This window comes from Taudactylus pleione, unplaced genomic scaffold, assembly GCF_031769625.1.
Source record: "Taudactylus pleione unplaced genomic scaffold, aTauple2 ptg000372l, whole genome shotgun sequence".
NCBI lineage: Eukaryota > Metazoa > Chordata > Amphibia > Anura > Myobatrachidae > Taudactylus > Taudactylus pleione.
The window spans coordinates 15,971,025-15,983,688 of NW_028284773.1; the positions used below are offsets into that span (position 1 = coordinate 15,971,025).

The window sequence follows — 12,664 nt, forward strand, 5'->3', positions numbered from 1 at the left end:
ACTGTATGGGAGAGACAGAATGTTGGGCTTGTCCCTGGTGCCCTGTGCAGTATACTCCTGCAGGCATTTTCAGGTATTACAGTACATAACACACAGCTTGTTTTAGCTCTCAGGTCTATATAGGGTGTTCAGCCAATTTTATCCTATGATCAGTAATAAGCACAAAAAAGTAATACACATTTTATAAAGATATATATATATATATATATATATATATATATACAGTCAGGTCCATAAATATTGGGACATTGACAGAATTTTTATATTTTGGCCTCTATTCACCACCACAATGGCTTTGAAATGAAACAAACAAGATGTGATTTAACTGCAGACTTTCGGATTTAATTTGAGGGTAATTACATCCAAATCAGGTGAACGGTGTAGGAATTACAACGGTTTCTATATGTGCCTCCCACTTTTAAGGGGCCAAAAGTAATGGGACAAACTAAACAATCCTAAATCTAAACTTTCACTTTTTAATGCTTTGTTTCAAATCCTTTGCAGGCAATTTCAGCCTGAAGTCTGGAACGCATAGACATCACCAGACGCTGGGTTTCATCCATGGTGATGCTGCCAGGCCTCGACTGCAATTGTCTTCAGTTCCTGCTTATTCTTGGGGCATTTTCCCTTCAGTTTGTCTTCATCAAGTGAAATGCATGCTCAATCGGATTCAGGTCAGGGGATTAACTTGGCCATTGCATAACATTCCACTTTTTAGCCTTAAAAAACTCTTTGGTTGCTTTTGCAGTATGCTTCGGATCATTGTCCATCTTCACTGAGAAGCGCCGTCCAATGAATTCTGAAGCATTTGACTGAATATGAGCATATAATATTGCCCGAAACACTTCAGAATTCATTCTGCTGCTTTTCACATCATCAATAAATACAAGGGAACAAGTTCCATTGGCAGCCATACATGCCTACTCCATGACACTACCACCACCATGCTTCAATGATGAGGTGGTATGTTTTGGATCATGAGCAGTTCCTTTCCTTCTCCATACTCTTCCCTTCCCATCACTCTGGTACAAGTTGATCTTTGTCTCATCTGTCCATAGGATGTTGTTCCAGAACTGTAATGGCTTTTTTAGATGTTGTTTGGCAAACTCTAATCTGGTCTTCCTGTTTTTGTGGCTCACCAATGGTTTGCATCTTGTGGTGAACCCTCTATATTCACTCTTGTGAAGTCTTCTCTTGATTGTTGACTTTGACACATATACACCTACCTCCCGGAGAGTGTTCTTGATTTGGCCAACTGTTGTGAAGGGGTTTTTCTTCACCAGGGAAATAATTCTTTTGTCATCCACCACAGTTGTTTTCCGTGATCTTCCGGGTCTTTTGGTGTTGCTGAGCTCTCCGGTGCATTCTTTCTTTTTAAGAATGTTCCAAACAGTTGATTTGGCCACACCTAATGTTTTTGCTATCTCTCTGATGGGTTTGTTTTGATTTTTCAGCCTAATGATGGCTTGCTTCACTGATAGTGACAGCTCTTTGGATCTCATATTGAGAGTTGACAGCAACTGATTCCAAATGCAAATGTCACACCTAGAATCAACTCCAGACCTTTTACCTGCTTAATTGATAATGAAATAACAAGGGAATAGCCCACACCTGTCCATGAAATAGCTTTTGAGTTGATAGTCCCATTACTTTTGGCCCCTTAAAAAGTGGAAGGCACATATTGAAACCTTTGGAATTCCTACACCTTTCACCTGATTTGGATGTAATTACCCTCAAATTAAATCTGAAAGTCTGCAGTTAATGCACATATTGTTTGTTTCATTTCAAAACCATTGTGGTGGTGAATAGAGGCCAAAATTTGAAAATTCTGTCAATGTCCCAATATTTATGGACCTGACTGTGTATATATATATATATATATATATATATATATATATATTGTAATGATTGTTATAATTTGGGTTCTTATGAGCAGGGCCGGATTAAGGCTTGTGAGGGCCCTAGGACAACTAAGTTGTGGGGGCCATCTGCAATTAAATTGTCACCCCACCGTCACTATGCACCTTACCTTGTCCCACAGTGCCCCCTCTGTATGCAAAACACAGTTTACTACACTATATGGCCCTGCTTATGAGTGCCCCCATACAGGATACTGTTTTCTTTTGGTTATAAGTAATGTACGTTATTACAGAACTGTTATTGACATATTAAACATATTTTTAAACAAACTCAGCAAAGTTTGGTTTAAGCCTTTCATTTTATTGTTACAAGGGAGGAGGTAGAATCTGGCCTTGTGTTCCTTGGGCTTCTGATATTAGAAAATCGTTTGAAACCAGAAACCATTCCAGTACTGAATGAGATGAACAATGCGTTAATCCGAGTTGTGATGGTAACAGGTTTGTATCATTTATTACCTGTCCTTTTGGAGAAAGTGATAAAACAAGAAAATGGCACATAGGGGGTGTGTATGTAAAAAATGGCAGTGGGAGCCCTTTGATTTGGATGTAGCTGAAGATGCACCGAATCTTACTGAAAAATGATGCAGATCACAAAACTGAATCTGAATTCCAGTTTGTGAGTTGAAAGGAAAAGGGGCAAATATTATTCTACAAAATTATAGGAAAACTTTAATCCCTTTTGGATTCAGAAAATCCCAAATGAATAGTGCATTTGATACATCCCTAGTTGAAGAATAGAGTTTTTGGGAGTTAGGAGTTTCTCATTAAGGGGCCTATTCTAGATTTCTTATAGGACCACTAGTTTCCTCAAGTTTTTTGAAATGGGCCTATTCATTCAATACTAGGGCACGATGGGGCAACATAGTATTTAGCAAACTCCGAAAATTTAAAGTTTTCAGAGTTTACTTGCAGGAACCAACGCCATCTTTAGATTGCATTGACTCACTGAGCCCCAATCATTCCTATGGAAGGAGGGTTGTGAAGAGGGATCCCTCTGCCGCCTCCACACACTGCGGCCGTGCACATGCATGAACTTAGGTCACGCATGAACAGTTCACCGGGTCGACACGGGTAAGTATTACTGCTACATCAGTGTTAGGGATCGCAGGAACAGCTGCTTTTCAGAGCAGCTGTCCCCACACTGAATTGCTCCTGTAATTAAGTATCCACCACTGCTACTCCCCAGGATTTGGATACTTAATTATTGGGGGTCGTTGATAACTCATTGCTGAATAGGCCGCTAAGACTACTGAAGACAAGTTCAGTTTTGCTTGTGTTCCTACAGCAGTAGATACATAGCTATGAAAATGGTTCATGACTGGTATTTAAGATAATATAAAACACATTTTTACAAAACAATGTCAAAAACAGAAAAAAAATTGGATATTAGATATAATTATGATAGACCTATTAAAGAGAATTTTCCTGATGACGTGCACCTACACAAAAAATATATATATATTAATAAAGGATAACTTGATGACATTAGGCTTAAGAACAAAGAAGGGACGAATTCAAGGCATAAATTAAATATATAACCCAAATGTTAAAAATTCTTTCTTTTGAGACATGGACCCATACAAATTTGTGTAAGTGGGGGCATCGGAACAATTTTATGTTGGGGGGCAACATAAAATTGTTCTGACACTCCTTGTACCCCTCCCTACCTCCCTGTCTCTCTCCCTCTTTTACCTGTTGCTGGGTGTCCAGGGACTGGAGCTTTGGCAGGGGATGGTCAGGGGCTTTGCTTCATTGCAATAGGCTGCATGGCCCCTGCACTGCACGGAGGTGTAATGTGCAGTCTTTTAGCTTAAAGACCGCACATTACACCTCCTCCTCCGTACAAGCTTTGGGCTGTGCAGCCTTTTGCTATAGAGCACACCCCCTGACTGTCAGTGGGCACCGCGCCTTTAAAAAGTTTTAGGGGTGAGCGCCCCCTTGCCCCCCCCTTTCCCCACTGTTTCGATGCTTATGGTTCCCTTTGCAATGGAAAGTATTTCCTAACATGCAAAAACCCTAAGATAGGAAAATGATTCAAATCTCATGTTTAAATACAGTATTGCCCCCACTCTATAACAATAAAGGATGTGATGTTTTAAAGAGTATTTAGTAAAATATGCATTATGTTGTAGGGACAGAAACAAATAAAATACAGGAGTAAATAATACTTGTCCTATGATGGAAAACAATGCTCATGAGAAGAATTAATATACTTTATTCCACTACAGGTGATAATCTTCAAACAGCGATAACTGTAGCAAGAAATTCTGGTGTTGTGCAGAAAAATGCCAGAGTGATCCTGGTTGAAGCCTGTGAGCCAACCGTGAGCTCCCCTGCGTCTATCACATGGAAAGAAATGGAAAACCATATCTCTGGTGTTAATGAAAAGACAGTAAGATGCCTCATTGCCTCATGTATTTTATTTTTGCTTATCAAGTGCATACAAACGTGTGGATTTTTTGTTGAACTGTACAAACGACAGCTTTCCCAGTAAGATATGTCCTTTGCAATATAAGAACAACTGTGTTTAGGACCTGGGAGTCCTTCTATGCATGTGTTGAGTGACGCTCATGCCGCGGTGGGTACTGTGAGGAATCTAATTGGATACCTCTAAGGGGAAATGCGAATAGAACCCCATAGGCTACGGCGATTTGACCGCAAATATGCTTTGCTGCATCCTGCTTATACTAGTTATTTTAATAGAACTAGTTATTTATTAGGTATCTATGCCTGGGACATGTGGTTCTGTGAGACTCACCTCAGAGCTTTTGACCCCCTTGGCAGCATTGTCTAGAAACATTCTGCCACTATACCACACAGTGTTGTTAGTGTAATGCCTGGCACACTAGGCGATATGTTATCCGATCTTGCCGATTGGGCCAATATATCGGGCACATCATCTAGTGTGTACCCACTGTGCATGCCCCCCCTGCTGCCCAACATTGGGGTCATTCCCTCGTCCGTGCATGCTCAGTCAACAGAGCGACCCAGCTGCCGACGCCATAAAGTTCAATGGTGCTGGTGAACGGCAAATCAGATGGTTGGTCATGCAGTGTGTGCCAACCACCCGATACGTTGTTCACTGGCACCATCGGCCATCACATTAGGGGATCACCTAATGTGTACCCACCTTTAGGCCTGATGTACTTACAGTGCCCCCAACCTGCCGTTGTTCCTGGCAGGAGAAGAGATCCTTTAACATCTACCCAAACATCAGGATAAAGCCTTACAACACACTCAGACAGGGATGCAGAGTGGGCAAGTGGCGCATGTAACCTGGGTGATAAATGAATGCCTGCTGAGGGAGTTGGCCCCACTGGTGAACTGATTGATTAGTGGCAGCTAGTTCCTATCCTGGAATGAGCTGCCAGAACTGCTGCAGTATGGAAGACCCACTACCTCCCCTTACTGCCTGAGACCCCACCCACTCCTCCTTCCCCCAAGTTCCCACCCCTCCTCTTCTCTACGCTAGTATGTCTATTCTTCCACTCACTCCTGTCCCTGGCTGAGACTCCATTCCCTCATTCCGAATCCCCGTCCTCTGTACTCTGTACTCTGGGGTGTGTGTGTGTAGTGTATTAATATTATCTGTGTTATATGGTGGTCATGGATGGTCTCTGTATTATATGGCAGTCTCTGTATTATAGGTAGTAACTGCAGAGCTCTCTGTCTTATATGTTAGTCACTTTGATGTTCTCTTCATTATCTGGCGGTCACTGTCATATATTCTGCATTATATGGCAGGCACCGCAATGCTCTGTGGGGGGTGAGGTAGTGTAAATGTAGTACAGGCAGCAATACTAAGCCAACAATGAAGATACCCCAGACCACAGAATAACTGCAGCAGGTACTTGCACCTTATTGTAACAGGACTAAAAGAAAGGGAATTCAATAGTTTTGGCATTCCTGATCTTCTGTCTAAAGTGATGGGATTCGGGGGGGAGGGGTGGTGATATTCATTTGTATTTGGACATCCATGCAATTTCACACATGTTGTACCCAAATAGCCACAAAAAGAGGTTAAATGTGTCTAAAGTCCTGGTAAGCAACAGTTTGGGCTCCCAAAACCAGGACTTTTCAAAAATATCTGGCCATCTCCACAGAAGGGTGTGAGCAGAAATGTGTCCATCTGGTGCATGCACGCCTAGCTTCACCCCTGCACTCAGATTCTATCATAACCTGGTTGATATGTATATAATGCATTTCCTCCTCTGAACCTCAATTTACAGTGTACACATGATTTAAAAGATATATTAGGTGAGTTATATTAATACAAAAAAAATCCACTTCCTGCACTACCCAGATGTATCCACGGGATGCAATCGGGAAGCCGGCTGACATTAAACCGACAGCCGGCTTCCCGACTGTCATATCCCGGCGAGGGTGAAATGCCCGGCGTCTAGATGTAGACGCCGCTTATTTCACCGATGCCGGGCGCCGCGAGCGGACAGCCGCGGGGGGAGGGTTAGGTTTAGCGCACCCGGGGGGGACTTAGGGTTATGCACACCCCCGGGAGGGTTAGGGTTAGGCTAGGGGGAGGGAGGGTTAGGGTTCGGCACTAGGCACCCCCGGGGGAGACTTAGGGTTAGGCACCCCCCCCGGGGGACTTAGGTTTAGGCAGCGGGGAAGGGGGGGTTAGGGTTAGGGACTTACAGGGGGGATTAGGGTTAGGCACCCCTGAAGAGGGTTAGGGTTAGGGGGGTTAGGTTAGTCTATACTTACCTTACAACGATCAGGATTTCCAGCGCTGTCGGGCTCATGCTGCTGGGATCTGTTCAAGTGTTGGGCTGCCGCGGCTGTGAATCGAACCGTCGGCCATGTGGCCGGCGGTATTTCATACCAATTCCGTATCCACAGTACCCTATTTAGGAAATATTATCTAATTCCACCCAAAATAAAGTTTTTAATTTTTAAAGGAATTCTCCTGCAAACACTTAGGATAAACTTATTAACTATGAGATAAAGAAGTCTTTGTCCCGATATTCAACTTAATTAAGTACGATGTCAGCTAGAAATAAAAATATGTATATAAACTGTACCTCACATGAGGAGTTAGAAATGTATAGCAATGTTTTATTAAATAGATTGTAATCAGGGTAAATCCTGCTCAAAGAACTTGCATGATGCTGGGTCCTCTTAGCACTATATACAATTATTTATTTACTACCAGTTTGCATTTTATAACCATTTGTGACATGTAAATTAATAAAATCTAAAATAAATGTTTTCTTCTATATTACTATTAGGTATTTGACATTGACATATTTAATGAAGACCAACAAAATGACAACTACTATTTTGCGATGACTGGGAAAGACTATCAGGATATAGTGCAACACTTCTACAGCTTGCTACCAAAGGTACTGTGCAGTTAGTCCTGGCAGCGATATGTGAGCTGGGGCTTCCGTCATTAGCACATATTTCACTGGTACTGTACTTAACTAATTTTAGTAAAGGCCCACTTACCTGAATTTGCTGTCAGGTGAAGGTCCAGACTTGGTTTAAAGTTACTACATTCATTAATTCAGTGTGACACAGAAGCAGTCCAAATCACAGAACTACAGTACATTACATGACTTTGTTTGAGGGCTTTTGCACATCTTGCAAAATATATTGAGTTTCACTAAAATTAATCTTTTATCTATTTAATTTTATGATAGTTGTTGCTGAATGGTGCCATTTTTGCAAGAATGTCTCCAGGCCAGAAATCTAACCTAATAGAAGAATTTCAAAAACTAGAGTAAGTTGGATGGTAATATTTATCTGTACATGTATATCCACCACTATGAAATGGCTTAGTTTGTGTGTATTGTTTCTAAGGGTATTGTGTAGGTTTCACTCACCTGTGATTCAATATTTAGTTGGGTGTTTTCACTGAGCTAAAAGGTCTCTAACACACACACCTTTAGTGCTACAGTAGTACACTTTTTGTGATCTACACAGTGGCGGACTGGGGCATTAAGGGCCCACCAGGTAAGTCCAATGGCAGGGGCTTGCTGTAGGAGTGTGACCAGTCATTAAGTTGTAGCGGTCATCAACTTTAGGGGCATGGCCATCACACAAAGGACAAGGCATATTATACAGTCCCAGATTCCCTACCACAGCACTGTGCCCAATTTAGTCAAATAAATTGTCCGCTTTAGTTGATTATTAATAATAATAATAATAATAATAATAATCTGTGCCACTTTAAGTGTAATTAATATAATCTAAACGTTTTTAGACTAACATTAATAATGCGTCCCTTTTAGCCTAATAATAATAATATGTGCTCCCTTTAGCCTAATAATAATAATCTGTGCTCCCTTTAGCCTGATAATAATAATATGTGCTCCCTTTAGCCTAATAATAATCTGTGCTGCCTTTAAACTAAAAATAATAATATGTGCTCCCATTAGCCTAATAATAATATGTGCTCCCTTTAGCCTAACAATATTATTAACAATTTGTGCTTCCTTTAGCATAATAATAATAATAATAATAATAGTAATAATAATAATAATATATTATTATTATTATTATTAAAGTGCTCCCTTTTAGCCTAATAATAATAATAATAATAATAATAATCTGTGCTCTCTTCAGCCTAATATTATTATTATTATTATTAGGCTAAAGGGAGCACATATTATTATGATTATTATTATTATTATTATTATGTGCTCCCTTTAGCCTAATAATAATAATAATAATAATAATAATAATCTGTGCTCCCTTTAGCCTAACAATAATAAAAAAGATATGTGCTCTCTTTAGCCTAATAATAATAATCTGTGCTGCCTTTAACCTAAAAATAATAATAATATGTGCTCCCATTAGCCTAATAATAATATGTGCTCCCTTTAGCCTAATAATAATATGTGCTCCCTTTTGCCTAACAATATTAATAACAATCTGTGCTTCCTTTAGCATAATAATAATAATAATGATGATGATGATGATGATGATGATGGTGATGATAATAATAATAATATTATTAGTATTATTATTATTAAAGTGCTCCCTTTTAGCCTAATAATAATAATCTGTGCTCTCTTCAGCCTAATAATAATATGTGCTCCCTTTAGCCAAATAATAATAATAATAATAATAATAATAATATGTGCTCCCTTTAGCATAACAATAATAATAAAGATATGTGCTCCCTTTAGCATAATAATAATAATAATAATAATAATAATAATAATAATAATAATAATAATAATAATAATAAAAAATAATTGGTGACCCCTTTTTTGCCTAATAATAATTTGTGCACCCTTTCAGTTTCAAACAATAATCTGAGCCCCTTTTAGTCTATTACTACTACTAATAATACTAATGTGCCCTCTTTAGTTTTTAAATGTGTTACCATCAGTAGAATAAATATAATGACCTCTTTTAGTATACTCGGAATATATAATCTGTGCCACTTCTATTTTTTTCTATATTACTACCATTATTATAATAGCAATTTCTCTGTCTTGCTCTATTGGTAAAGTAATACATTGTGTCCTTTTGATTTTCTTTCACTTGCATTCTCATGTAACTCCTCCAATTCTTGTCAGAACAGTGAGGGGCTGAAAAAATAAGTTTTTACCCATGGATTTAATAATAATATATACTGTATCTACTATAGCTTTATTTTTACTTTGCAATTTAGATTTGAGTTTGGACATGCCTGTAGATGTATGCTGTATGTAGATATAAGTTGCATAATTGCCATCCCCTTGTTATAGAGGTAATGTTTGTTATACAGGAAGTGCTCCTGCTGCTAGTGTTTAGCACATACTTACCTACTCTCCTGATTTGGCCGGGAACCTCCCGAAAATTGGGTGCCACCCCCGGCCTCCTGGAAAAGTAGGTCCCGGCTGGCCACCGACACCCCAATCCTAGACAAACCAATAAACCGCTGAATTGCGTGATCATGACCCCTTTCCCTGCTTCACAATGCCAAATATCTCAACATTGTGTATCAGGGGCAGTGCTAAAATGATGCGATTCCGTGGCTACGCCCCCCGCTCCACCTCCATTGCCAGGTAGTATCACCGGCCGCGGACCCCTCTAACGCACCACACACCCCTGCTTTTCTGACCTGGCTACCCCCTCCTGGAAGCTCTGTCAGAATTTCGGCAAGTATGGTTTAGCATGACTGCAGTGAATATAGTCACACTTCTACAGCTCTCCAGAGTCCTAGGGTGATGTGCACACAGACCACTTTACAACGGCGATAGAAGATATTATCTACTGTACATAGTATTCTTCAAGTATAAAATGTTATCAATGGGTGGTTTAACAACCCTACTCTGTTTCATGTAAAATAATCTGATTGCTGATTAGTAATAAATAGAATGCACAAAATATTATTATGACTTCCTGAATAACTTTGTTTTGCAGTTATTACGTGGCAATGTGCGGAGATGGAGCCAATGATTGTGGAGTAAGTTAATATTTGCAAATTTCTAGTTTCCATATGATACATAGTAACTGGTATATAGTAAATGCTAATTACACAAGGTAATCATTTTAAGCAATTAGGAAATGTATATATTTGTGCAGTACTAAACATGTCCATGAACAATGTTATAACACAGATTATTGTTACAATGCATCACTTTAATTCGCTACATGTACTGTATTTACTAATATGCATGTCTGCGTGAAATCACAAGTGACTTGATATGATATGAGATAACAGGGCTGTTGTGTATTACAGTTGCTAGAAATGAATGGTAATGTTGGTCCACTTTTTGCAGATTCTTGACAATAAAAATGGAAGATTAGTCTCAAGTTTACTATTTATAGCTCCTTTATTTCAATAATAAAGCTCCTGATTATAATTATAGCCAGGATGTATTGCAGTGTACTGTAAGAAAGTTATTACAGTGATTGGTTATTTATTACAAGTTTTGATAACTTATTGTTTTAGATCAACTGAGCCTTCAGTGGTTTTATTTTAAAATAAAATGTTGAGCAGGCAACTTGCTCCTGTATCTCATTCTAATTTTGTATCTATATTTTTTGGTATAAAATTCTTTGTTCCACTAAATATACTGTAGGGACTCAATTATAACAAATATAATTGTTTGTTGCTTTAAAAGTCTGCAGTAGTCATTTCTACATTGTTGGTAATGATTAAAGTGTACTTTGGAACTAATTCAGCAGCTATCAGGAATCTGCACGTATGCAGGACACATTCTGTGAGTGTGCAGAATGGGTCCTGCGTAGTCGCACGCAGACCCTTCTATGCCTCTGCCTGATTGACAGGCAGAGACATTCAAGAAGCGGTACGGGGTCGGCCGGCGTTCCTGGAAATGGGGGCATGTCCGCCCCGTTTTCTGGGAGTGGCAGTCGACTCAGTGTCCTGGGATCGCAAGCCGGCCAGCCTGAGTAAGCTTACTCAGCTGGCTGGTGGCCAGCGCCGTCCACCACTGTGATCATCGACCATCGATGGTCGCGATGGAGATTCCAGCCTGCGACCGCCATCGCAGTGCTGGGATCGCAAATGCAGTAGGGGGTGTCATACACCCATGCTGCATTTGCATAATACCAAGGACGGAAATGCAGTGCAGCTTGGCAATTGCGATCCTTGCTGAATCACCCCCTTTGTCTTTTATTTTCTACAACAGTAAACAGCAGAAAACTATTTTTCCCCTAATTCATGTGAGGAAGGAGAAGGGTACTATTTGGCTAATACTACCCCAAGAATAATATAAAGATGTATCATTTTCCGCAGCCTAGCGATGACTGCTGCCATCCCCTATTTATTAACGGGAGATTAGCCCTTTCTTAGGGTTTCTCCAGATTTAACAAGCTATCCAGCAGACAATAGCTATCACTAGAGATTTGCGCTGCCCCCCGTGTTTTGGTTTTGGATCTGGATTTTCTTTTTGAAAAAAAATAAAAAAAAGTTTGTAAACACACCTAAAATCATGTAATTTTTGCAATCCAAAATCTGAAATTCGGATTTAAAATCCACATTCCGAACTGCTGGAAGATCAGAACTGCGATTTATCCGGATCTCCTCAGGAAATTAGAAAGGTGACTCAGATCTGTCCTGATTCACGAAATTCAAGTGGATTCGGATTTCTGGAGAACCAAACCGCACATCTGTAGTTATCACTGTGTATTGCCAGCAATAACCTTCATCAGCTGCCTCTGGTGGTAGCTTCTCCAGGCAAAGCATTTGTTGAAGCATAACATGTTCAAATTAATGAGGGGAAATGGCCAAATTGGGACTAAAATACATAGAAAAACATGAAACACAAGGAAAATTTGGTTAATGTACACATAAGATGAAGATCACTATGGGCCTGATGCATTGTGTGCAGGCAGGGGCGTTTTAAGAGAGGAGGGGGCCCGCGTGCAGCCTCCGTTTGGGCCCCCTCCTCTCTGTCTGCTGCTCAGCTGCACTGAGCGCTGTAGATTCTGGCTTAATGCCAGAATCTACAGCACATGCGCGGGTCTCCGGGAAAATGGCGCCCGCGCCTACTTTCCCGGGGACATCTTTTCTGCGCATGCGCAGATCACTGGGCAAATGGCCACCGTCATTTTCCCAGTGAGTGTTTGCTGCTCTACAGCGCCGCTCCGGCACTTTGGGAATCGGCGGAGAGGTAAGTATAATTGCCTATGGGTGCAAGGTGTATGGAGTGGGCCCCACTGGACTCAGGGGCCCTGCACCCATTATAGTTACGCCCCTGTGTGCAGGGCCGCTCTGCAGATAGATCTTGCGATTTATAGCAACTGCACTACACACGCACATATGC

The 12,664-nt window shown here is 40.4% G+C and overlaps 1 protein-coding gene across 1 annotated transcript in view; it reads left to right on the forward strand.

The window, feature by feature from the left end:
• Nucleotides 1–12,664, forward strand: part of LOC148508308 (putative cation-transporting ATPase 13A4) — a 131,808-nt gene that overhangs the window by 77,898 nt on the left and 41,246 nt on the right. Inside the window, exons 18-22 of the mRNA XM_088444763.1 lie at nucleotides 2,233–2,357; nucleotides 4,148–4,311; nucleotides 7,166–7,279; nucleotides 7,580–7,659; nucleotides 10,296–10,338. Of these exons, the coding sequence (XP_088300889.1) occupies nucleotides 2,233–2,357; nucleotides 4,148–4,311; nucleotides 7,166–7,279; nucleotides 7,580–7,659; nucleotides 10,296–10,338 (526 nt within the window). The remainder of the gene's footprint in view (nucleotides 1–2,232; nucleotides 2,358–4,147; nucleotides 4,312–7,165; nucleotides 7,280–7,579; nucleotides 7,660–10,295; nucleotides 10,339–12,664) is intronic.